This window comes from Larimichthys crocea, chromosome XIII (assembly GCF_000972845.2).
Source record: "Larimichthys crocea isolate SSNF chromosome XIII, L_crocea_2.0, whole genome shotgun sequence".
NCBI classification, from domain to species: domain Eukaryota; kingdom Metazoa; phylum Chordata; class Actinopteri; family Sciaenidae; genus Larimichthys; species Larimichthys crocea.
This window is the reverse complement of record NC_040023.1, coordinates 28639465-28666584: the sequence shown is the minus strand read 5'-3', so window position 1 is coordinate 28666584 and position 27120 is coordinate 28639465. Positions and strand designations below refer to the sequence as shown.

At 40.9% G+C, this 27120-nt stretch overlaps 2 protein-coding genes and 1 long non-coding RNA gene across 4 annotated transcripts in view; 2 read left to right on the top strand and 1 right to left on the bottom strand.

Moving 5' to 3' along the window:
- LOC113747413 (uncharacterized) overlaps window positions 1-3332 on the top strand; it is a 41583-nt gene extending 38251 nt beyond the window's left edge. The window contains exon 3 of the long non-coding RNA XR_003463630.1: window positions 3205-3332. This is a non-coding gene — a long non-coding RNA (uncharacterized LOC113747413). The remainder of the gene's footprint in view (window positions 1-3204) is intronic.
- A 2-nt stretch (window positions 3333-3334) lies between these two features.
- On the bottom strand, window positions 3335-12610 carry abhd5a (abhydrolase domain containing 5, lysophosphatidic acid acyltransferase a). The gene is made up of 8 exons (XM_010748297.3): window positions 12480-12610; window positions 12012-12092; window positions 10746-10831; window positions 10161-10536; window positions 6786-6940; window positions 6197-6308; window positions 5889-6075; window positions 3335-4517 (listed from the first exon to the last, which is right to left on the bottom strand). The coding sequence occupies exons 1-8, from the start codon at window positions 12509-12511 to the stop codon at window positions 4428-4430; spliced, it is 1119 nt and encodes a 372-aa protein (XP_010746599.2). The 5' UTR covers window positions 12512-12610; the 3' UTR covers window positions 3335-4427.
- A 100-nt stretch (window positions 12611-12710) lies between these two features.
- Window positions 12711-27120, top strand: part of ano10a (anoctamin 10a) — a 32428-nt gene continuing 18018 nt past the window's right edge. For both annotated transcript variants that reach the window (XM_010748299.3, XM_010748298.3), the window contains exons 1-13: window positions 12711-12794; window positions 13572-13635; window positions 14648-14800; window positions 14884-15081; window positions 15300-15434; window positions 17145-17264; window positions 17503-17687; window positions 17797-18181; window positions 19928-19983; window positions 20073-20147; window positions 20547-20735; window positions 20842-21033; window positions 22048-22176. In XM_010748299.3, coding sequence (XP_010746601.2) covers window positions 14668-14800; window positions 14884-15081; window positions 15300-15434; window positions 17145-17264; window positions 17503-17687; window positions 17797-18181; window positions 19928-19983; window positions 20073-20147; window positions 20547-20735; window positions 20842-21033; window positions 22048-22176 — 1797 coding nt within the window. In that variant the 5' untranslated portion in view covers window positions 12711-12794; window positions 13572-13635; window positions 14648-14667. The remainder of the gene's footprint in view (window positions 12795-13571; window positions 13636-14647; window positions 14801-14883; window positions 15082-15299; window positions 15435-17144; window positions 17265-17502; window positions 17688-17796; window positions 18182-19927; window positions 19984-20072; window positions 20148-20546; window positions 20736-20841; window positions 21034-22047; window positions 22177-27120) is intronic.

The following is a 27120-nucleotide window of genomic DNA, read 5'->3' as shown; positions in this document are numbered from 1 at the left end:
ATGTTAATGTTATATGTTATATATATATACACACACACACACACACACACACACACACACATATATATATATTTACATATAAATGATTAGTATGCTTTAGCATCTTGAGTGTCTCTGCTCCAGCCTGCAGTATTTTTATTTTGGACTTAAACAAGTGATTCTTGTGGTGACACAACCAATTTCCAAACATTGTTGATACAGTATTTGTATTGGTAACATGTTTAAACCGTGTTTTTTAACCTATTTTAATAATCTATAACACAAAAATGATATTTTAGTTTCAGGCTGTCTCATTTTTTTCACAGCAGCTATTTTGACATACAATGGTAGGTAAACACAGGTGTTGCCAGTGATAGTAATTAAGGTTCCATTCCATTCAGGTCAGACTGAGTCAGTGTGCTGCTTGTGTGTGCTGCATGTTGGCTCACTGGAAAGTCTCCAGACGCCTGTGTTGACCCTGCTACTTCATGTCAAAATGGCTGCTGTCTATGGTGGAGGTCTGCATCCTGTATGATCGTCTGAGCCTGAGTCTGTGTTCACCTGTGGGGGGCTCGTGTGCATTGGACCTGCACGTTTACACTGAGTCACAGCACAGCAGGACAGACTGTGGCTCCGATCTGCATGTTAGACGAGCTGTTTGATAGCCGTCTGCTGGCATGACACAGCAAAAAACAGACACTTATACTAAATGACTGAAACTGCAGCACTTTGCTCCGCTCTGTGTTCCAGGAGTCAAATATATCTGCCGCTCACTGCCGTTGCCTCCATACCTGGGCCCTTATTACCTCAGAGGATCAGTGGCCTTCATTTGGACAAGATTCTCTGATAATGGGGCGCCTCCCATCTGATCTGACCGTGATTGGACGAGTGTTTGAAAAACTCCAGCTCCAGTAATCAATCCTGTGATTCATCAGTGTGATATTCTCAGTCAGTGGAGTGACTCATGGGTCTGTGGTGGCCCCACCCTGCCACGTTGTGTTTAATGGTCTCATGTCAGAGAAAGGATGGCGTTACTGTAGCTCTTTAGTTTGCACCCTGAGGTGAGAACCAAGTTAATTACCTAAAATCCAACTAATGCCGCTGATAAACCGCTAAAGAAAGCTGAAGTTTGAGTCTCGTGGGTGTGGATGCATTTCTAGATATAAGCAGTCAACCGAGGCGCTGGATAAACCCTCTCAGTGTGAAGCAGATATTTTGTATGATGTAATATTCATATAGAAATGCATAGCCCTGATGAAGCTCCTTAATGGAATGAATGAGGTTGATTCTGTTTCCAAGGCTAATCAACAGCTACTGTACCACTGAGAAGAGACTTCATTACACCCACCTCAATCATTCTCCAAACAGCTGAGTGGGACAAAAGTGCCCCCACCGGCTCCATATGACTCGGAAATACATTTACATGAGCTTGCATATTTCCTCCAACTGTATCGATCAAAGAGCGGAGAGAATAAAAACAGATAGGATGTCTTTCACGATCGATATCTGTGTTAATGTTGAGTCCGGATCTAAGGATGGAAACATGGAGAGTGCACATCATCACATCCTCTGTCCATCTAACACTCCCTGTTCCATAGCAGGGTTCGCTGTCCTTCCTCGCTATCCTCAGACACCCTTTTTGGTAATTGGCGGTGTGGAAACATATCTCATGTCACATGTTAGTTGCTTTCTCTGCAAATGCAATAAAAAAAGAAGGTGGAAACGAGTGCAGATAATAGTGCAAAATACTTTGGACATTTCCACAAGGCACCTCTGCTCATCTGCATATGAGTGCTCTCTAGTGGCAGAGAGGGGAAACTACAGAGGCCCTCAGCTGAACACGAACATTCAGAGTCATTTCTCTCAGTGGCAGAGGGGCTGACAGCTCTGAAATGATAAGGGGAGCTGGAGGAGAAATATTGATTCATGTGGCTCCATTAAAGAGAAAGCATGAGAGGGAGAGGGGCTGAATAAGTGTTACATCGCAGATTAAACATATGATGCAGACACAAGTTAGACCCACATTATTCACGCGTGACAAGTGAGCCGTGAACATACTGTAGCACGTATTTTATTTGTGCTTACATGTAGAAATACGGTGGAAACAGGCGAGCTGTCACAGGAGCACAATATGTTGCGACATGCAACTTTTTTTTTACATGTCTGCAATCAGCGCTGACTCAAGAAACTCAGTAAAACACAAAGACATGTTTCCCTGAGACAGATTAGCTCTGATATTAACGCTGCTGCTGCAGACAGAGTGCTTACACTTCAGTTATGCATCAACGTGACCTCCTGCTGCCTCTTCCACTGAAGAATTTCAGCTAGAAAATCAGCTATGAAAAAAGAATTTGATACGCGTAAATATTGTCTTTCATACGACCACCAGAGGTCATACAGATGAAAAGGCTTCACAGACTTTCTACTGGTTTCTTTCATATGCAGAATATTTTAATCTATATTGAAACACTGCAGGATTAAAGGCACGCTTCAGTGATTTAGTATACACTTCTATTAAAAAATAAAATCAATGCAGAAGGTGTCAATGAGTCTTGATGTTTAGTTCCTAAAGGTGCGGGTTCTGCTCCAAAACCACTGGATACTAAACATTTCATCATGCACAGTAGCTCAAAAGCATTTTCAGTAAACTTCATGCCATCCATATTCTTTCTGCTGTAAATATGCAGTGTATGAGTACAGACTGTGATTTCCCCAATGACACCAACATGAGTGCTGAAACTGGAACTTAAAAACTAGTAAATGTAAAACCATTTAACATGCAAGGACCGTGAGTCAGGTGGTTGTTTTTGGAATTTAGTATGCAATATATAATATTCTAATATGTCCATGTGTTTAAAAAGTGTTACTTTAGTGCTTAATTTGGTTTTGCTTTTGTTGCTTTGAAGTTTTTGTAGAGTTTATTTATTTTTGAAGACCATCATTTTTGAAAAGATAATGAAAACATTGATAAATATTAGAATTTAAATTCTAAAATGGTAAACAAATGTAGAATTAAAGAAACTGCAATGACCAATGATTTTACACCAACATGTCAGCATGAGTGTGTGTAAATTCTGTTCTTACCTGAGAACAAATTCCAGGTAAGAAAGCCTTCTGATTGTCAGAGTCTTTATGAAAAGTTTTAAGAACAAATGTCTTCTTAAGAATGGTTGAAGAGACTAGCACACCTGTTCCCTGCTAACTAATCACTCCCTCCTTTAACAGTAGCATGCTGGACCGGGCGGGAGAGCAGAGTGAGACTGGAAGAGACGCACACTCAAGCAGATGGCAGAGAAGAAAACTGTGAGTGGCTGTATTGTGTGTAGAACAAATAAAGAACCCTGATAAACGGGCATCAGTCTGAGAGTCATTATGCTGAGAGAACCCTGGTGGCAGTAGATCTGTCACAGAGACACACTTTGTCACATTAATTCTGTGTGGATGGACCGTGCTCAGCAGGAAATTTAATGCTGCACCTTTAAATGCTGACACACTGTCACACAAGCATGAGTGTGTGAATGTGACACGGGAAAACAATGGCTATTTTTAAACCAGAACTAAACAGTATACATACAGTGTTAAAGGTATATCTGGGATCACAGTAACTGACTCTTTAAAGAAAAGGTAGAAAGAAACAAGTGCAGAGGACAGATGTTACAAGAGATTATTATTAGCTGCAGATATACTGTGTCTACGGCTGCTTCCTGGTGCTGATGCAGTGGTGTACTGAAGAGAACGCTTCCTGTCTGTATCAGAATCATATGGAAAAACCACAAACCACAGGTCAGGCACTGTACAGGAAACACCTAACACATGACACTGTAACTGAGCTGTCTGAAGGCACTGACATTGATTCTGTCAGTGTGACAGAGTTTAAGGCGTGGCTAAATATATTATCATATCATATTAGAAACTACCCTCCTAAAATAGATTTATTTCTTATAAAAAAATTTGTGTCTATTCACACATGATAGAAAAATACGATTTTTAACGTGTTTAGTTTAGAGGAGCATACGGACAAATATTGTACATTCACTGAACATTGAGGCTGTGTGTTGTGTGTGTGCAGCTTAATATCTGAGTTTCAAAATGTCTCATTGATATGACAATGCTTCAATCAAGTGATCAAGAGGCTGCAGCGCCACCTACTGTACGTGTGTGCTGCACAGTGTAAAGGAAGCATGTGATGCAGGCCCATGGGCGTTATTTCAGAATGGTAGGAATGCTGGGAAAAAAACTTGATGAATTCACAGTTTCTCAGAATATCAGGTGACATAAGCAGCCTGTCATGACGCATGAGTCAACGGTATGACTAAAAAGTCCTTTTAAATATTTTTTATGTACATACACTCCTGCTTTGAGGAGGAGGGGGGCTGATAAAGTGAAGTCTGTTATTGCTGCTCCCTTTCTTTTCTCCACACTTCAGAATCCGGGCTCTCGTCTCTGCTTCAGTCCACTTTATCACACACTTGCAAAACTGTGTGGTTGAAGTCCTCGGGCTGGTCGGCGTACGCGTAGTGTCCGGCTCCACGGATGGTCTGCAGAACAGGAAGTGGTGATTAAAAACAGGAGGCAACAGACATAAAGGGAGGCCATAAAAAGAAAGTATCATTTGTACTTGAGAGCGCTGTCTGTGCTTTATTGATTTTTTAAAATGAAGACAAATGGAACTATTTCTAGTAAAAACAGTCCTGTTACCACCAGTCAGTCAGTACAGACAGCACTTCAGTTTGTTTCATAAGCCTTTATGATCACATAATTACTTTGAATTAAAACATGAGTCAGAGTTTCCTTATGAGGTAAATAGCTTGTTTGTTTTAAAGATGACTATTGTACCAGAAGAAGAATTGGAAGGAGACGTAGAAAATATGAGTAGGGTTAACAATATAATCTATTTTTTCTATTGTTTCCATTATTTTGTAGTCCTCAGTAATCCTGCTTTTTCAGTTTATACAGTCTTAAAATGTGTTCTTGTCCTGCATGAAGGCCAACTGTAAGCAGAGACAATAATAATGTAAAATCAAAGTCCACTTATTAAAGTCTAGTAAATAAGAAATCTTTAAAATAAATAAATAAATAAATAAAGCAAAATAATATTTGCCATTCCACTCACCCTTCCACTCACCCCACCCTTTAATTATCTGTTGTTTTTTTAAAAGGTGTCAGGTGATCTTTAGGGGCAGACAGCAGGTCAACAGTGTAAAGCACACAGAAGCGTTATACATCATCTGAAGGCTGGAGATGCAGCGCAACGTTTTTCTAGTCATAAATCTGTAATAAACATTGTGTTCTGTTCAGGAACACTAGGCAAATACAACACACTTAGATTGCTTAAGTAAAAAACGTGCATGGTTTTTGTCCAAAGCAGCATGGGATTAACAGAGTGAGGCTGTTATTCAGATATCTTGATGTCAGAGGTTTTAAAAATGATGATATGTTTACATGCCAATGTTTATACAGGAACATATGACTTATTATTAGTCTTATTAGTCTAATTAGTGCTGACTTTAAGTTAATCACTGCATCCAGCAGCAGGGAAGGACTATCAACTGTTTTTTTAGCAGGATTTAATGAACAGAAGCTAAAAATTATTTTGTCAGACAGCTTAAGTTTGAACTTCTATCATAGCAAGAAAATCACTGAAATAATATAGTAACATCAGCGTATTAATGTCAGTTTACAGTCTGACCTCAGTATATCTATGATAGTTATATGGAAGTGTTAATGAGGTTTGGAGAAGGCGTATCTTTCCCAGGAAACACTGGAACTCAATTACCCTGCCATCTTACTGATTGCTGATTGATTAACCACAACTTTGCTGGTCATGCTTTTCATGAGGAAAATAAATGCACAGTAGTACAGTGCATGATTCACTTCCCTCTCCATCATCCGGTTCATCATAAACTTACTATGATCTCCACATGAGAGTGGGGCCTCATCTGTTTGATGGAGCTGCCTGAGTTGCTGTCTATGCTGGATCTGGATCCGTAGATGATGGTGATGGGGATCTCAGGCTGAAGGTGGTCCATCCTGTGCAGCATCGGTCTCTTGGCCCAGCCGTAGGGAATGGTCATATTCTTAAAAGCCGTTTCCCCGCTGAGACCATACAGAAGAAACAATGAACCCAGCACAAATGATGAGGTGAGACGTCAGGTAGGAAAACAAAAGCAGCAGTTCTTAAGATGAGTAGTGGTGATGAGGCTCGAGGGGGACAGACCTGGGAGCTTGCACGTTCAGGTGGTAGATGTAGTCTGACACAGTGTTGTCGTTGAATATGGACGAGAACTTCCTCTTGAAGTCGGGTCTCAGAGTCTGGACCAGAGTGGGACCTGCAGGGGTCAAAACCAAACATGTAGCCATTAAGAGACGAGGCTGCCCCATTACATTTGACATGATTATTAATAACTGGAGGGCTGGAGGGCACAGAGAGAACCTCGGTTTGTCTGGACCAGATCATTAGAGAGTCTTGTGCTTGTCATTAATTAATCTTCAAACCAGTTCTCTGTTAAGAAAAGTAACAGTAGTAAGCCCTTTGAACCGTGTCCTCTTTTGTCTTTAGAGCCTTAATTTAATATTAGTATTACTCAGTTTCAGTCAATTTCATGTTTCATATATTCTCAGATTCATCTCCATATACTCTAGATGCTCCAATGCATTCATATTCCTTCTTGTCATATTCCTCTTTAAACATACAGCTTCCCCTCAGGGATCATTAATGTTCTGCTGGATGGAACTGATGGAAACAGGTTGGGAGTCTCTGCTGCAGTAATGTGCTATCTTTCACCGAAGATATTGCCTTGTCTTACCCAGCGGTCCGACCAGCCTCAGGCCAGCCAGAGGGTTGAAGGGACTGAACATGGCCCCCAAGGCTTTGATCCATACCGGGATGGGACGGTCTGCCTCTACTGTGTCCGGGCGCTCAGGGAAACCCCACGGCTCCACCAGCACTATGTGCTTTACTCTGTAGATCAGAGACAAAGACATGAAGCACACATTCATCTCCACTGTGGATTATTTAATGTTTTGTCTAGTCAAATGGATTATCAAACGTGTTATAACAGGATTTAAAAGAATCGGATGAGAACATGCTGAATCTAAAGCTAACAGGAATAGGGAGGACTCCAGATGACACCTCTACATGTAGATATCGAATAATTAGCACTTAATAACTCTCATTTAATCAATACAAAAATCAACGTTTGAGGTTTTTAACATGGTTATGTGCTCAACTATTTCCTGGTGGGGTCCAGTGACTTATTGGAGTCCGGTTGGCTCTCTGTGGTTGCCAGGCAACCGTCTGAGACTTTAGGAAGTCAAGGTCAAGCTCAGCCAATAGTTTCCTGACTCCAGCATCGTTATTAACAGACATGAATGAGGTGTCAATCTTCTAATGCTCTAACGCTCAGTGAGAAAAATGGTGACCTCTGAATATTAGATATAGGCAGTTTGATTTTGACTTACGATTAAATGCTAACATGCAAAATATCTCTTGCATTGTCACTTTAAGTTGCTTCTGTTGTGTTTTTGTCTGCGTCTGTTAGGCCATCAGGCATTAAGTTATCATAACATGTCACACACAGCAGTTTACTTTCGTTTTCACTTCCACTTCAAGTAAGTGGTTTTGATATCACAGTTTAATTAGGAAGATATTCATAACCGATCTAATCTCTGGTGCTAATCTCACTGCCCTAAAGGACTCTGATCAGGTGCCACATCATTATGGTCAGTGTAATAAAAGGTTATTCTGAGTAAGAGGTTACTCTAGCCAATGGTAATGTTGTCAGCTGGGATAGGCTCCAGCCCCCCAGCGATCCTATAGAGGATAAGCGGTTACAGATAATGGATGGATGGTAATGTTGTCCTAAACTAAGAAATTACAATACACATCGTAAAAACAACCACAATTTCCCCTCATATTCTAATATTTACAATAATAATGATTGTGATGACAAACCTAAAAAAAAATGGCAGACTGCACTTTCCTTTATCATCTTTTAGCTCTCATCAACAATATCAACAAAGTTAAAAGTAACCCAGTGTACACTGCACTCCAAGGTAGCTGCCAACACTACATTCACAACAATGACGTCATCGATGATGATGATATGCCATTCTTGTTTAAATTGCCAAAACTCAGCTTAATTCAGCTTTAACGGGCTGAATGGGATACTGGAATAATGATGTTAATGTTTAAACAGACCTTAAACAAACAAGGGAAAACGGTGACGGTATTGCCTCAAACTGTCAGTTGTAAACAGTTTAGAGACTGATATCCCGGTTCAACTTGGACCTAGTTAGATGTACACGTAACTGTCGCGTGTTCCTTGATTTCTAAATGAAGTGGTTCACATCATTCGGTGTTTACAGCCAGTCTGATCCTCTGACATCAGTTTTATGTCCTGTTTGACGTGGATATTGATGTCACTGTGCTGATCTATGCAGTTACTCTGGTGAACACAGCTATTATAAACAAAAGGAATTATATTTTATGAATGAATGAACAGCAGGAGTAGCATCTGTTCTCTCTACAGACAAACCACCCTCACATGAACTGGGTAATAGAGAGAACGCTGCCGTACGGACACACTGCCCTCCATCAGAAACAACCACATGGTCTAACATTATAGACAGTACAATCTATTTTCTGTAATCTTTTATGTTTTATTATAAGCTCTCCCTTTAGGCCTTAACAATGAGCACACTTTAAAGCTTAAATAAGCACATACCGTATGTCTCTGATTAAAGCGTCTTGTGTTAGAACTTAAAAGGCCATTTGGAACGCTGAGATAACAACAAGAGGATAGGAAGAGGGATTTTTTTTAGCATTAGCGATGGAGGAAGGTGATAAGGGATTGAGGACATTTTATCAGACGTCCTTTGGGGAGAGCCGGGTGCCTGCTGGAAGCTCAGAGCTGGAGACGCAGTCAGAGGAGATGATTCAGGGGAGATAGAGTCTAGTGGGAGGAGAGAGGCTTGGAGGACACTGCTGTTATCGCAGGCTGCCAGCACCTGCAGGCACACTGCTACAATTGTATCCTGCACATGGGCTGGCATGTTCTGCTACAGTCGTGTTAACACTAAAGGGCACGAGCATTACTCAAAAAAAAAGTTTCGGCTCACAGACATTTTTCTTCTGCCGGGCAGAGTCTGCTTCTTTGTTCTGTGTCTATTAACAGGTGTGATTGAAGGATAATTCTGGATTTATTACAACACGAGGCTCCACAAAACAATCAAATGTATTGTTATGTCAATCAGTTATGGATTAACAGTATCATTTATTCACGTTTGGAGTTTTGTTTATGGTCGATATTTACTCTGCTTTTAGCTCTGTATTTGGTCTCCAACAACTCCTGAGGGAAATATCTGTCTCTTTAGTTGCTAAATGCTCCATTATGTTCACCAGCTCGTCTCTAACTGTGTCTGTCTGCTGTTTGCTGCTGAGCAAATAGTGTAAAGTGGATTTTTAGTGCTTTTTATCTGAGAACAGCTGCCCGCTGTGGCCACGAATGACATTATTAAAGCGGTGTGGGAACCAGCGAGTGAACCAGAACAGTAAAGTTGCAGCTGGACAGATAAACACTGAGTTGAAACTCACTATAAAGCTCTGTGAAGCCGAATGAAGGCGTCTGATGTCTGAACGAATGAGTAACACTCAATGAGACAAACAGGAGTTGAACTGTTTGCCAGGGTTTTCAATAGTAAAAATTCCAACTGATCAGTCAAGAACTAGTTTGATACTCAATTCAAAATCATTTTTCAAGGATGGAAAAACACAAACACAGTCCTCTAGATTGTACTTCTCCATCCGGTCAGCATGTTTCTGCTTTTTTGTCTCTCTATTTTATGATATTTTAAATTAAATATATTTGGGATTTGGACAGTTGGCTGGACAAAACAAGTAATCTGAAGATGTAAACGTTCAACTTTCAGCCAAGTGACACTGAGAAAAATCATACCTGTCATTATCAAATCAAACCCGCCATCCTCTACATCTCAGTGTCGGCCTAATTTGAAGTCTAATGTGCTCAGTGTTTCAGATTGAACTACATCCACACTTTCTGACCTTGGCATAAAATTTATCCCACCAAATATAGCTCACATCAACAAGATCAAATATCCACTTTAAACAAAAAAACACAAGCATACAGTAAGATAAGAGAAATCCTATAATCTGCACCCACCTGTCTGGGTACTTAATAGAGTATGACACGGCCAGGTATCCTCCCAAGTTGTGTCCCAACAGTATCATGGACTCCAGACCCACTTTCACTCTCCACTGCTCTATGGACTCCACAAACTGGTCCTCTGCCTCCTGAGCGTCTGTGGGAAACAGAGGTCTGCTGCTCTGTCCGAAACCGAGCAGGTCCAGAGCCCAGACGGGTCGATGCTGGGAGAGGGCGTCCAGGTTCTGAGCCCAAAGGCCCACACCGCCTCCGAAACCGTGAAGCAGAACCAAAGGGGTTTTGTCTTTGACATGGTCACTGCTCAAGCTCAGGGTCCATAGGTGGTTGCCGTTGGAGATGGGGACGTACTGTTTGGAGAAAGTGTTGTGTACACCTGAAAAGAAAGAGAAGTGATTGTTTTTAATAACCTCAATCTTATGTAATGCAGTTTGTATTTGTTCTTACTATTTGGTCCTACTTAACAATTATTGTTGTGTTTTAAAGTTAAATCTTGTTTGACAGATGAAGTTTTATCATCAAACACTCCCACATTCTGATCACAGCCAAATGTTGAAACTCAAAGTCAGAGAGGCTGATCCTTACATCGCAGCATCATGTCCTCTGCGGTCTGTAGTTTGATCTGAGAGGTGGGGCACCATGGTGGCAGCCAGTTGGGGATCCAGCACCACCTACATGGACAGAAAGGCTCAACTTTAATCATCAGATTTATGAAATACAGCAGGAATGTGGCGTCACTGCAGTGTGGGGCTACACTTGTAAATGATTCAGACTGAAACAGAGAAATAACACAAGTTCAAACGTATATTAAACAGAACATATGACAGCAGAAGGACTGAATGTTAGCATTTATTGTACTTCAGAGTGTCATCAGCTGCTCAGTGTGGTTTGCGGTGATAGGGGAGATTAGAGACCACAAAGCTGGAACAAAAACACTGATTAAAAAAAAAAAAAGTCATCTTCTGGTTATTTTGTTTAAATCACCATTTCAGGAACTAGGAAGAAGAAAATTTCAGCTGAATGTTCCTTTTACATGTCAGTTCATCCGCCTGCAGGATTGTGAAACCCCCTGTGCCAATGTGTGGAGATGTCAAAAGAACTGCACAGGAACAGCAAGGACAGGCTTAACCTAACCTTTAAGTAACCATAAGCAAAATTCTCACTTTCATTCAGACACCTTATGTTCATCACCATCATCATCATATCAGTTCTCCTGTGATCTCCACCGGTGATCAAAGCATGTCTTCACTCACAGTTTAAGACAGATGACCCTTTGTCATGATGAATAAATATTAACGTTATCTGCATGGATTGGCATGTTTATTATAATAATTAGGGGACACCCATAACAGAACTGTAGTTTTGGTTGGCAGTAGTTCAGTCTGTGGGGGATTGCAGGATCAAATGCGGCACAATCAGCCAGCATGGAGAGCCGACATAACTGGATTAGCAGCTGGCACCTTGCATGGCACCCATTCATCAGTGTATGATAGACTAGAAAAGCAATGCATAACTACAAGTCACTTCACTATTGATCACCAAAAAGTAATGACTGTACTGTGCATTAAAGAAATATAAATATGTTTTTTTAGTGGAATAATTGAATCTAAGAATATTCCCTTTGCATAATGTTTACATGATGGACCATGATTGGCTCCAAATGTGTTATGATGTCACAAAACCCTGCTGTGTCCTCATCATCCATCACCCTGCACAGTGAGAGCGACAGAGCTATGAGCGAAACACATTTCTGAGCAGAGAGAGGACTTTAAGGTTTATCTGAAGCAATGCTGCGTCTTAAACGGTCTTGTGATTTAAGAGGTCCTGCTTCAGGTCAGAGAGCAGACTTACCTTATAGTGCTGTCCACGTAGCCCCACACACTGCTGACCAGACGGTGAGCACCAACAGTAGACAGCAAGCTGTGAACAACCCTGAAGCCGGGACGAAGGGACAGACACAGCAAGGCAAGGTGTTACGGTGATTACTGTCAGTGTGTAGACTGACAGCTCGATGACATTCAAACTATGACACCTCCTCTAATACAGCATCAAGTGTAACGTGTTCAGTGTGTGTCTAAAACACTGGCGCCAGTGTCTCTTGGACACACGAAAGACAAACTAGCATGTTCCTCCTTCGGTGTCCCCATGTCAACATGTGTGTTTGCTTCAACTGCTTTTAAATGTTTAACAAGTTACACTTTCTCTGCCTGCGTTTGACAACAACCCGCAGCTGTTACAGACAGTGTTGCTGTGACACTAACAGACACTAAGTGCCGTTTGCCCGGCTGTAACATACTTCCACAAACAGTAAACACTCACCCTCCGGACGCAGTCACCGCCTGCTCGGCCATACTTCTCCACTGCCTCTGATACTACACGCGGTCACGTGGTCTCAGATACCCACTGACGTAGGGGAGTCCTAACGATTGAAGGCGTTTGATTTGTTGTATAGGGTAAGCTCCACCGAGCGGTGCCTTTACAGCTGAACCCATAACGCTAATGTCCCCGCTCGTCGCAGCCCTTTCTTCTCTTGTTTATAAATGAAAACAAGCGCTCCAGAGCGTGAGGCATTGCGGAAGCGTCTTTCCTGTCAAATATCCAAACATTAGCCGCCCAGCAGAGCAGACAGCTTCGGTGAGTAGCTGAACGACACTAATACATAATATTTAGTAAATATTAAACATTTTGTTTCACACGTTCACAACACAACCCCAGTCTCTGTGTTGACTCACAGCTGCAAGTCATGTCAGGAGGGCTGTGTTCGGTTAAAGGGTCGTAAGGAAAGCCTTCATTCAACCGAACATTGGAGTGTGGAAGTCACTGATACTGATTTTAGGAATACAGACACGTTTACTCTTTAATATGTTTAGTGAGATATTAGTCTGCGCAGGGCCACGGCTCGGTCCCAGTGAGCAGGACCTGCACCAAGGGACCGCTGCAGCTCTCATTGACACACCTGTGAGTGTCCTGCGGTCAGGTTACACGTCACAGTGTCTGTCTGTGTAACGGCGCTGGCCAGCAGTGCTAGATTAAAGCAATATACCTATTATGTTTAGTGTTTCACAAGTGATATAAGGTCATATAAAAGTGTCAGATATTTTTTTTTAGAGCTATGGAATATTAAATCACTACGCAACAAGTAGTGCCTAAGGAAACATGTGGATATATGTGCTCATCCAGTTGATTTTAGTCCAAAATCTCAGTCATAGCGAGCACGAGGCGGCAGTGATTGGTTAATTCGTCTACGTCAGAGCGCTGGTTGGGGGCGTGGCTGAAGTTGAGCCCTGCTTCGTGACGTGGAGCTCAACAAGTCCAGCGGGTGCAGCAGCAGCAGCAGCAGCGGCAGCATTAGCCTCACACACACTGACTGCTCAGACAGGTCGATTTCAAATCTAATGTGACTGTTCACAGATCAGCAGGGTCAGCTCCCGCCCCGAGGCTGGAACAGAGCCGTTTCCTACATACACAGATCTGGGTAAGTACTGACCATGTCCCTGCCCCCCATCCCACCACCAGCATACAAACAGAGACGAAAAGCTTTATCTGTGTGGCAGACTGTACTGTGGCAGATCAGCTGCTTCATGCAGCTGTCTGACTTTCCAACTACATGTACACTAATGTCTGTCAGCTGTTTCTGTCAGTTCTCCAGGACTCTGACCAGACATGTTCTGGATGTGCAATACATATATTAAATACAGTAGATCATGACTTTAATTATGATGATAACTGATGATGATAAGACCACTTTATTTCTGTTTACACACACCTTGCCTAAGCCTCAATATTTACTCTAACTTAGTCCTGGTGTCTTACCCTGTTCTGTCTCTATTGGTTCTCTTTATGTGGATTATTTATGTTAAAAAAGGACTTAACAAAGAAGAAAAACTCTTTAATATACAGAAAACTGTTAAAAAAACAGGCTTGTAAATACATTCCAAATATATATGTATGTATTCAAGATAGTTGGCTCATAAGAACATGCATAACTCCTGAAAACATTGTGTAACTTAAGTGAAATATCCCAGGTCGATGATATAACAAATGAGATCTGGGGGTTTGTGAGTGATCTTAAGGAGAAACACTACAAGGCAAAAACATGATATTTTTTCATGCACTGGTGAATGTAAATAGTTTGTTTTTTTCAGACTCATGGACTGAAAACACCAAGTACACATTTAGGTGTTTATTTTGCTGCACCTTGTGTTTTTGCATCTGTACAGTTGTCATAATCCCTGTTTTGTATATTTAAACATACAACTTCCAGAAAACCTGTAACACAAAACATAATTATCATAATTAGCTGTGGAAGTTTCATGGTGATATTTGTACCCTATTCACCTGTAGAGTCTAGCTATAATTTAAACTTTCAAAATTTAACCTCTATAATAATTTCATGTTTATTGTCACATTACTATGTGATTTTATAGATTGTGTATGAAATCCTCTCTTTCTCCCTGACCTTCACCTCTTTCTCATGTGTGGTGCAGGTGCCTTAGGAGAGGGCAAGATGCTGCAGGGGTCAGTGGACAGCAGTGGCCCCAGGTTTAATCCTCTGGTGGTTGTGGAACTGGCCTCAGACACCAAAGAGGAAGCCATTGCATGGTTACTGAGCAGGATAAGAGACCCGCAACAGAATGGAGGTGTGGATGTTAAGAGTCGATCTACTCAGCCCCCCCACTGTGTGCTGTTCCATTTTGTGTTTCTAATCCTTCATTTCTCCCAGGTGCTGAGCTCCTGGTGGAGCAGCTGGGGCCTGGAGTTGGAGATCAGGAGAAGGAAAACCCCAACATGTTCCTGGTGGGTGCTACATATCAGCGGCTGCTCTCTGGTGCAGAAGAGGTGGGGCTCTTCAAGGAGTATAACGATGGATCCATGAGAGGCTTTACCTGTGCTAACAAACACAACTTCACAAACTTTAAAGGTAAAGTCCAGGACGAGGCTGGGAGTATTTCTGCTGTAGAATTATTATTATATTATACTATAAAGACAAGCACATTGCTAACTTAACATGTGACTGTATGTCAGATCAGTATAAACAAGTTAGCACGTAGCATGTCAATAATGCAGCAGCTCGCTGCCTCTGAGCTCAGAGAACTGATGTTAAACTTGGCTGTTTGTCTCTGTGCTCTGTGTCTCCAGGGGACGGGGACGGCTTCCTCAGTCAGGCTGAATGTCAGTACATCATTAAACATGAGCTGGATACATTAAGAGCCAAAGATGAGACTCATGTACCAGGACACACCCAGGCCAAGCTGTATCCTGGGAAATCTATCAGTGAGTGTCAATCCAGCTCACACTCTGCCAGGTTCCGTTTCAGATAGGCTGGTCAGTTTATTTTTTAAAGTCAGGTATTCAACTCACTGAATTAGACTAAAGCAGACATTTCTATCTGGTTATTTACCTAGAAACAGTTTCTTAATTGATTCTTCTAGTAAATCGACTTTATCACACTATGTACAGTATAGCAGGGATCCTCAACCTTTGGCCTTATGGAACCTTTTTCTATCACTGAGTTCTATGAGCTCTTTGGTTGTTTTTTTCACAGAAATTAATGAAGTGCTGAGTTACTGGCCAACTGTATATTTAAAAAACATTTAAACATCCCTTTAAATCAAGAGTGCCTGCTGAACTCATTTGTTGCTTTGGTGACCCCTAGTGGGGGTCACAGGTTGGGCAGTACAGTACAGTATAGATATTTTGACATACAGTAAAGCTACATGTACCATGATGGGACATTTCATTCCTATCATTCACGTGTGAACAGTTGGTTAATCCACAGAAAGTTAATTGTCAAATATTTTGATAATCTAATCTAGTCTAATATAATCTAGTCTAATATAATCTAGTCTAATCTAATCTAGTCTAATATAATATAATATAATGCAATATAACCTAATTCATTCATTAGAACATTCTAGTTTCAGTGACCTATCTGTGAGGATTTGCTGTTCTTTCTCTTTTTATATATTTTTATATATTGGATAACTCACCTGGAATCTTGTGATAGAGATTTTTCACATCTTCCTGACCTAAACTGTGAATTGTTCACTGAGAGAAAAAAATCACAGATGAATTGAGAATGAAAGTCGCGATAAGTGTTGCTGAGTGATTCTGTCATCAAGAGTACTAATTAAAGACAGCAGTGATAATTATCTTATACATTATACAAATAGCAACCAATTGATAAACAATAACAACTGAAAACTGAATTTTATTTGACAAAAAAGAAATGTTTCCTTCTCTGTGTGGCAGATGATTATTTTATTCAGTTTCACCTTGTGACAGGATTTCAGCAGCTCAGGCACACTTTCATTTTTCCCTCTTCCATCGTGGAGTTTCGTAGTGAAATGTTGAAGGCAGGACAACTCTGCCTCCACCTCTCCTCGGGAGCAGACTGAACACAGCATGTCTCCCCCTCTGCGTGTCTCTCACTCTGTGTGTGTGTGCAGTATGGAAACAATAAATATGCAAATGCAGTGAAATATTCCCAAAACGCGATAAGGAAGCAATGAACTTCCAGGGGAGATATGGCGCCTCTATTCAATGGCTGTGTTTGACAAATGGTGTTAAAGCAGAATGTAATCATTCTGGACAAATGATGCACTCAAAAAATGGCAGATGAAGTGATAGAGCTTTCATGTGCTTGTAATTAGTCACTGTGTATTAGACAGTAGGACTTATTGCTACAGACTGTGCATTGTGTACAGTAGGCTGCCTCCCAGCTATTGTTTGCCTGTCCTTGTTTTAGAAAATTAAGCCGTGTGTTTATTTAGTTCAGACAAACAAAAGTGAGGCTTAAAAATGCAGCAAAGCTGTTTTCATGTCACTCAAAAGTCAGTGAAACATCTTCCAAATATTCAAACTTTGAGCAAATAAAGCCTCACACAACCACCTACTGTATATGACATGATTCAAGCAGAACAGTATGGTGTGATGGTGTGATGAAAAATGACAACACATGCTGTTTTCTTATTTGAATTTTAGTTCGCAGACTGCAGTCCAAGGGGATCCTTGTCCAAATCTTTCCCCTGCATGAGCAGGAGGAGCTCAAGAGACTGTCTTTTTCATGGTACAAAAGGGTGAAGTTGTCCCTTCAGCCTCTTGGTAAGTTGATAAAAGTAGAAGTTACCTCTTGTTGTTTTTCATGCAAAATGAATTAATGTAATCCACATTTCTCCAGGATGAATAATTGTTTTGATGCTCAGAGGTGATTATCATGTTTCCAGCTCAGAGTTGTTCTCAACCTTTATTGGATGCTCTTCACTTTATAATACTTATCCTCTATATTAAACATGCTCTTTAATGTTTAATGTTTCTACTTCCATCTCCATTCTGTCCCCAGATGACATCAGACACTACTATGGTGAGGGCCAGGCCCTCTACTTTGGCTTCCTGGAGTACTTTACCTTTGCCCTGGTGCCTATGGCTCTCATTGGCGTGCCTTACTACCTGTTTGACTGGGAGGACTACGACAAATATGTTGTCTTTGCTGTGTTCAACTTGATCTGGTGCACTGTGATCCTGGAGGTAGGGGCAGTGATTGTGTCTACTTATAAATCAGAGGCAGCTGAAGTAGAGTGAAATGTTTCTTTGAATGAGTAACAGCCTAGTGAAAGCTGAACCTTTTCTCCACCAGTTATGGAAGCGCTTCAGTGCCACACTAGCCTACAACTGGGGCACACTGAGCAGGAAGAAGGCCTTTGAAGAACCTCGTCCTGGTTTTCACGGCGTCCTCGGGTTCAACCCTGTGACAGGCCGCGAGGAGCCTCTTTACCCCAACACCAAGAGGCAACTGCGCATCTACCTTGTGTCCTTGCCCTTCGTCCTGCTCTGCCTCTACCTGTCCCTCTACGTCATGATGATATACTTTCAGATGGAGGGGTGGGCACTGTCAGTCCACGATGAGGACCCCACGTTCTGGACAGGAATACTGTTGTTTATCCCCAGTATTATCTACGCAGTGGTCATAGAGATTATGAATCTCATCTATAGATATGCTGCAGAGTTCCTCACAGAGTGGGGTGAGTAGTACTGATTATTTTATGCACAATACCCATGCATGCAGTAAATCTAAAAAATAGTCTGTTATTTAACAGAAAGTCAATCAGCAACAGTTGGTAGCTGATTAATTGTTTAAGGCAGTAAAATATTATCCCAATTCCACCTTAAATGTGAGAATTATCTGCTTTCATCATTATTGTTTTGGGTTTAGACAAAGCAAGCAATTTAAGGATGCCATCTTTGTGATATATTAATGATTAATTCATTCATAAAAAATGAACAGCAGATTTTTGATGTAAATACACAAAACTCTGGTCCACATTTACTCACATTAAACGTTTTTCTGTCTGGAAAAAAGAAAAATGGGACCCAATCTTAGTTTAAATTAGTTGAGTCTGACTGCCTTACCTAATTTGAAAGATGTCTACTCTCATCTGCACCTCTGTGACACAAATGGACAGTTAATGTTTTAGGCTGACTAGACCTCTTTCAGGACTGTGTGAGTGGAGACACTGTGCTTGGCTGATATATCCTCGACATTTCTGTTAGATGGATTCTACATGTCTCCATCCTGGCACAACTCTAACCTGATGTCTTATAACACTGAAAAAACCTGAAAATATGGAGCAACAGGATGTTCAGAGACCAACCTTCATCCTCTTAAAACCAGTGGAAGCCTAAATCCACAACAGCCTTTGAACTGTCATTTAGTGTATTATGTACAATATAATGTAAGATGTAATGTAATATAAGATTAATTAATACGAATTAATTAATTCAATCCAGATTCAAAACATTGTCTAAGATTTTGTAAACTTTTCTAATATTAGATTTGAATTAGGCATGATTATACATTTATTATACAATTTATCTTTTTTTCACATTTATTTTTCATTCTGCAACTCGATTATAAAAAAAAGCACATCAGTTGTCTCACAACACACAACCTCTCTGCTCTCACTCAATCTGCCCCAAAGTCAGCTGGAGTTGAAAGAAACAGCTGCGCTACCTTCAGTGCAATAAATAAACTCATAATGTGCAAAGAAAGGATATATTCTTCCACCTGTTTTCATTATTAAACTTAAAGTTACAATTGTACATCTTCTGAATTCAACTTTCTCTTTTTTACCAAAGTGTGTTTAGCTTAATTGCCTTAACTCATTATTAACTTCATTCAAACGCTACAGAAACAAAATAAAACTCACCAAAAACATCTTGTTCAGTGTTTCCACTGTTCTAACAATCACCATCTCTGATTTGGTCCACATAAATCTTCAATTCAGAGTTCAAGGCTTCAAATAAAGACTTCAGTTCCCTGTTGTAAATAGCTGTCAAAAGCTGTGAAAACATTCTATACATAGCATAGACTTAAAATGATATTAATTTTTTCACATGGCTTAAATATGTTTTGCTGCTGCCCGTCCACAGCAGGTCATTGTTTAGCTACTTGTTGGTACTCATGAGGGAGCTGTCAATCAAAACATGATCTGTCACACCTACATGGTCTTGAGAAATGGTCTGAACAGCAAAATGAGCTGTTCTTGAAACAGGTTTTGATATGAACATTTCATTTATAGTTTTACTCAGATTTTTGTGGATGCTAATGAGACGCTCAACTTTGATATCATAGCTGCATTTTTACTATATCAAGACACATTTAGGGAGACCTTTAATGCCACAGACATTTCTAGTGTATGGTTACTTTAAGAGGTAATTTATTCCTATTAATTCATCCTCTAAATGTGTTTTCCCGTCTGTGTGTTTAGAAAATCACAGGTTAGAGTCTTCATATCAGAATCACTTGGTCCTCAAAGTATTGGTAGTGAGTATGAATTACACATTTCAACATTTCATCCTTCAGTGATCAGAGTGCAGCTTTCCACTTATGTGTTTTAACCTCTTTCATCATAGTTTAACTTCGTCAACTGTTTCGCCTCGCTGTTCTACATCGCTTTCGCCATGCAAGACATGGTGCTGCTCAGACAGGTACGCCTACCTTCGGTCCAAACTTCCTTCTCTCCATCCTTCCTTCCCTTCTTCCCTCCATTTTAGTTATTTTATTTTCTTCCTTTTAGTTCCCTTGATTTACTTTACTTGTATATACTTCCTTGTTCCCCTTTCCCTGCTTATTACTTCCTTTTTACAACTTACCATCTCTCTTTTCTGTATTCTTTCTTTCCTCCTTACCTTTTCTTTTGCTCTGTACCATTCTGCCTTCTCACCTTCAATCTATCCTTCCTTCCTCTGCTCTTCAATTCCTACCTTCACTTTCTCTGTGGCTTCTAATTATTTCCCTCGTTCACATCTTTTCTTATTTTTTCATGTTTCCTCCCTCTCCTCTGTCTGGTGTCTGTGGTCATCTTCTGTTCGCCTCTCTGTATCCAGAGTCTGGCCACCTTGTTGATCACCAGTCAGATCTTGAATCAGTTCATGGAGGCCTTCCTGCCTTACTGGCTCCAGAGAAGACGCAACAAGAAGATGATCCGTAAGATGCAGAAGAGGAGAACTCTGGAGGACAAAGAGCTTCCTCTGGCAGAGCAGGTCCGGCTTGAAGCTGACATGAGCACGTACCTGGTAGGTGCACGAGGTCTTTTTACTCAGATTTAGATAAAAACCTTGAAGGTTGTGATTACACAAGACCAATGAGTGTTATGTCTGTGTGTGCCCGTCTCTCTCTCAGGGGACATTTGATGACTACCTGGAGCTGTTCCTGCTGTTTGGTTACGTCAGTCTGTTCTCCTGCGTCTACCCTCTGGCTGCTGTCCTGGTGGTGTTGAACAACATCACAGAGGTTTACTCTGATGCCTTCAAGATGTGTCGCGTGTTCAAGCGTCCATTCTCTGACCCGGCAGCAAACATAGGAGTCTGGCAGGTGAGACACACAAAGAACTGCTAGCTTGTTTGTGAACTCAAACATGACCTGATGGGGTCGATTTATACATCTCAAACCCATAAGAGCCTTGATTCAAGACCTACTGCTGGTCTTCTAAAGGGGGACAGCAATAGCTAAAACTATGACACAGATACAGCGTCTCTGTTGGAACATATTAAGAGCTACGAATGAGAATGGAAAAAAAAGATGTTTCACAATAAAAGTCTTGTTATAATGTAATATAATTTTATGTTATAAAATAAAGGGTTTTTGCACTTGAGGCTTGAGGAAGGTGTGTAGGTCTGAGGGTGTATTCACAGCGTAATGCAGTAACTTAAGGAGTTCAAGGTTTTGTATTTCTGCTACGTTACTGACTGTACTAGCTGGCTAGCTACTTTGCTAACACAGCAAACAGATGTTATACGTGTGAATGACATGACAGTTGTCAGGGACAGAGTTATTTTAGATATATTCAAAGGGGGAAATTATTGTGTCATTGTTTATTAATATCCTGCAATGTATTTCACAAACCAGTTGGTAACTTGCCATCTTGCCAACTTGCCTGCTAAAACTGCAACACCATCTGCTCAGCACTGCTAACACTACATGTGCTGCAGACAGAGCTGAAAGGATTGTAGCAACAGTCCACTAAAGGTTAGCATCACTTAAGCTCATGGACCGGACCGGACCAGAAACGACTGAACCTACCTGATCGTCTTTATTTTTAAAGTGCTGACAAAAGCAAAGTTTCAAATATAATTAAAGGTAAACTGACACACATATCCTGTGTTGTTGCCTCAGTTCACTTCTGAGATGTTATCTGTGTAGAATATTACACCTCCCCAGGGACTAAATATTGTTCATCTTATTTTTATCATGCTTTCCTCATCTGAACAGTGCCAGCTGATTAAGATCAAGCTATCACTTACTTCACACTGAGCCCAGCTGGCAAAAAGGTTTCCATTTTTGGAAACAAGTCACTGACTGTTGCTGTCTCTCTGTCTCCATGTCCAGCTCGCCTTCGAGGCCATGAGTGTGATCGCTGTTGTGACCAACTGTGCTCTGATCGGCATGTCCCCACAAGTCAAGGCTTACTTCCCCGAATCAGAGACACAGCTCATATTGTGGACAGTGGCTATTGAGGTAATTCATACACACACACACACACACACACACACACACACACACACAAAGACCCCCCTGTGTACACTGTATCTGTCTGCATAGTAACAGTAAGCCATTCTGCTGTAATTGTTTTGGTGTGACTTGTAATAGAACGAGGCTTGTCTCATATCAGGGACAGAGAGTCTGCTTCTCATCTGCAGGAGCCCATCAAGGGTTTTTTATTTGATAAGTTTTGGTTCTATAAATACTCTTCTTAGTCTTCTTCGCATATTTGGTTAATTGTAACCCACCTACCAAACCCTGCAGTGTGCTGAATTACAACTACTGGAGCCTACAAGAACATATTCAGATATTCAGAACATGTTCAGATCGTGACAAAGCCGCCTTTACACACACTAACACTCCTCCCTCTACAGATATTATACAAAATACAAGCAGACGGACACTATGTCAAATGTTACAGGACTGTGGGTAGTTCAACATGTAGACAGTAGTGACTTCATAAAATGTGGCTGAACTGACATTTTGACTGAAGGCAGGAGAAGCGGTTTTGTTAACAATGGCTTATTTCCATCAAATGTCTCTCAAAGCCATGTCAGTCAGCCAGCGTGTTCAAAATAGAATCCTACCTGACCTTTTCCTGCTACGGCATGTGAAAGTGTTCAGTGTTTAAACGGCTGTAAGAATAAAGTCAAGGTCTGAACATCCACACAGATGTTTTTAGTCATTCTGCTTAGGCTGAAATTAACTGGAGCTATAATTGTTTACTTGTATGCTGCATACACATTGATTCAGGCAAACAGTAGACAGATTTGATTTTAGTGGATGAGAGCTGGAAGGAGATAAAATTTAGGTGAGGCCAGCGGAGAAAACTGTCTGTAGTAACGGCAGACGGCACGATAGTTACATACAACTTTAAAAAGTCTTTAAAGTTGTTGTGCCTGAAAAGATGCAACACAGGAGTGAAAAGATGTCAGTCAGTCTGCACACTCTAAGACAGTCCTGATGCTCTGAATACATGTCGCCCTGCTCCTCATTGAAACGGGGAACTCAAACACCTGTGTGTGTGTGTGTACCGTAGATTAAAATGTATGGAGGTACTGCCCTGCTCTGTACCTGTATTTATCCTCAACCACACTACACAAGTTCAGGGGTTGATGAAGATCTTTGCTCACTAGATGGAGCCAGAGTCCAAACTAGATGTTGATGGGTGAGAGAGACCGAGGCAGGGGTAGAGAGATTATGTGTGCTGTGCATCAGTGTTTGTTGCACTGTGTGTATTCCTATGAGCCTATCGTTGTCTGTGCTTTTGTGTCTATGTTTGTGCGTGTGTGTGTCCACATTTCCACTCCAGATTCTTCCTCTCCTGAGTCCACCTCTATTAACGTTAGCATCAGCCCGCTCTTCTTTTCTCTGTGCTCTATTCATACAGCACAAACACACACACATACACCTCAGGCCTCCGGAGAAAAGGCTTAAAATAAAAGCACAAACAGAGAAATGGCGAGGCTGTAGTGAACGGGGGGTTGATGCAGTGCGGTGGGGAGGTTTCTTTAGGACATTCATAGAGAAAACGTTTGTATTTTTGTGCTGCTTTAACAAGCTCCTCAGGGATGATTGTTCTAACCAATCTAGTTATTGTCTCCGACTGTAAAACGCTCCATAAAGTCATACTGTACTTCACTGTATTCAGTATGCTGAGGCAGAAACTGGGTCATATTGATCTTCTGCATGTTTGATTGAATGTGTGGACTGCACACACACACACACGCACACACAGCTGAATGATAAACTCCACTGTTCAAGGAAAAGTTGTTCACTGTGTGCGTTTTATCTCCTTCAGCAGCTGTCAGGATAACCTGGTGTTTGATTAAACTTTCCTGTGGTGGGAGTTCTTCTGGTGAGAGATGGATTGAGTTGTTCTAGCCTTGCTCTGCCTCACAGGCTACTGCAGCTTTCACTGCCCAGATGTGTATTTAGTCCTAGTCGCCCCCTTCTGGACAGACTTATGTCACTGGTGTTGTTGCAGTATTGACTGAATAAAACCTATTTCTTATATACATTATTGCTGTATTGCTAGACAAGTGAAGCTGATTGTCATTTTGCTGCAGACTCCTCAGGGACATTTATCAAGGAAAATTCACTGTGAGAACTACAAGTCTCATGACAGTGCATTTAAAATGTTAAACAATTTTGACATAACAATATAACAATATAAATTTTAACATGTATAAATGATATCCAATGGTAGTCAAAACTGATTCACAGACATCTTTTTCACTCATAAGAATAATGATTCCAGACATCTATGATTGACTTTCCACACGTTGAATGAAGGTTTATGACCAACCCATCCCATTTCAGATATCAGCAGTTGAATTTCTGTCATCCTAATTGCTTATTATTTTTGGATATATTGTTTAAATGAGCATATTCTTACACCTTCCCATATGTCCAACATACAGACAAATCACTTGTCTACATGTCCCTTAATGAAGATATCTACAGTGACATTCTGAACAGTGAATTTTTTTAAAAAATTCTAACTAGAATTGAATTATTGATATTAGCAATGAACTGAATTGTTGAATTGACAAGTGAGAATTGAGTCTTAGATATTAATAATTAGAATTACAGCTTATGAAAATTACATTAGTGTTGACTTTGAGTTGTAGCACATAGAAGTATCATAGACATCAGTGGTACATGGTGATTAGTGTTTAAGTTACAGATATCTATAATAAAGTAAATAAATAATAATCAAGAATGAATATTTCTTTTGGACTAGTGAGAAATTAATTATAAATAGCTTTAATTGAGTGTGCCTGAAAGAGCACACTATATACTATTCACCGCGCATATTATTATTCTTACGCCCTNCGCATATTATTATTATTATTTTTATTTTTATTTTTATGCCCTTTTTTTGGCACGCTACCTCCTTGCAGTTGGTGCGTGACATCATCGCTAGAGTGGAGAGGGAGAGAAAATTTTTTGAAAAATACATTTGTGAACTGCGATTTAATTAGAATGCTCCTCATTAAAATCACATATGGATATGAATTATGGGAGTTGTAACTATATATATATCTACAATTGCTATGAGTGCTACTGACTCCATGTTTGGGCTCTGGACAAAACTGTGTGACAAATGAAAATGTTCACCTGGTGATGAATGAATGGATGCATGCATACATGCATCAAATTTCATGACAATCCATCCAACTGTTGTTGAGACGTGACTCAAAACCACAAATTTGCTTGAGGACAAAAGTCACGAGGATTGACCCTCTGTTTGCTGTATTTGCACAGAATTTTCATGAAAATCTGTTGTAAAGATATTTCAGTCTTAACCAACTGACTGCATTGATGTTAGAAGAAATCCTTGGTGACTGAATTTTCAGTTGTTCACAGTTGTATTCGTTCATTTGCATTTATACAAAACACTCTTTAAATATGCAGACTGAAAATCAGAATGCTGAAGACGATCTGTCCTCATCCGTCCAACACTTTCCAGAGCTTTTCAGTAACTTGGCTGTGCATCAGAGGATAAACTCCAGGGGTCTTAGTGACCCACTGACCCCCCAAAGCAACGACAACACAACAAATGTTATAGATCTAAAAGGAGGGGAAGACCCTTGTGGATCCTTCAGTTCAGCTCCACCTTCAGGACACAGTATCAGCTTCAATTTACTGAGCCTGTTCATGCTCCTAAAAAAAGGTAACATTTTTATTGAAATTATAACCTTCAGTGCCACACTCAGGACAGACTTTATATGTTCGACCTCACTGTTTATATGGCTGTGAGGGAACCAGCATCATCAGTATGTCTGTCCCAACACTTGTTTGATTTCGGTTAAATGTCCAGAAGAGCTGCCCGCAGAGCTTTTTGACTTTTAGTCTTGTTGATTAAAAAGAAGATTGTAGGGAAGTCATCACTCATCACCCAACAGGGAGTATGCCACCTCTCATCCATCCCCGCCTCCTTTAGTCTCCTGGGCCGAGGAGAAGTGAACATGACTTTTTATAGCAATAGACTGCATGCCTGGGCCCCGTGGATGATTTCCTCTGTTTGACTTATCCTCTGCCCCCTCACCTGAATAAGGAAAGGAGGTGGTGCTGCTCTGGTGAACACAGAAAAAACGAGGGCAGCTCACAGCATGAGATAGGCTATTAGTCTCTTTTTCCTGTGTGGTTGTGTGTGTCAGAGATCCATCCTGCCATGGCATGCTGTACATGACGACACACTGGATCAGTTAGACCTGTCTGTGTTTGGCCCCTGATAAGAGGCTCAGATCAAAGTGAAGATAGACGGAGTGAGGAAGAGTCTGTAAGGTGGGAACAGAGAGAAGGGAGGAGATGGAGAAACAGTCAGGGAGGAAAGGGTTGAGAGAAGAAATGACTGTTCTGAAGAAAGAGGGCGATGGATTGAGAAAGGCGGCGCATGTGCATGTGTGTGTGTGATGAACCTGAGTCAGTGGCTGATTGTATGTCAAAGCACGTTCCTCCCCGTTACCATCCAGCACATTTCCTGGAATAGAGCAAGCAGGCTGTTAAAGAGATGGGACAACAAGAATATTGAGAGGCAGAGCTTTACAATGTTTAGTATACACACAAACGTCGCGTATTGACACAACATCCAATATATTGCCATTGGAGGAGCACTTTAAAAAAAAATCTAAAGCCATTAAGAGGCCTGTGAGTGCATGCATTTTTAAGTAGGGCCACCTCCAGTGGGAATAGAACCTCTAACCCTGATTCTATTAGCGCTGAATTCGGGGTGGACAGCGGACCACAAATGTGTTTTTCATCTAACACTTTAGGATTTCTCTTGTAAGGTCACTCTTTATCTATGCAACTGTTTTAATCTCCATTCTTTAAAGAGGGGAAGAAGATTCAAACAGTGGAGGGTTAAAATCACATCATGCAGCCCATCTTATCTTGGTTATGGGGTTGGCGTTG

What these genes read in the sequence shown, in the direction of transcription:
- abhd5a (XM_010748297.3), bottom strand. Translation starts at nt 12,511, where the DNA reads ATGGCCGAGCAGGCGGTGACTGCGTCCGGAGG. An exon ending in GCGGTGACTGCGTCCGGAGG is followed by an intron (nt 12,093 to 12,479) that starts GTGAGTGTTTAC and finishes TCCCGGCTTCAG; the next exon opens with GGTTGTTCACAGCTTGCTGT. An exon ending in TCTATTAAGTACCCAGACAG is followed by an intron (nt 6,941 to 10,160) that starts GTGGGTGCAGAT and finishes TCTGATCTACAG; the next exon opens with AGTAAAGCACATAGTGCTGG.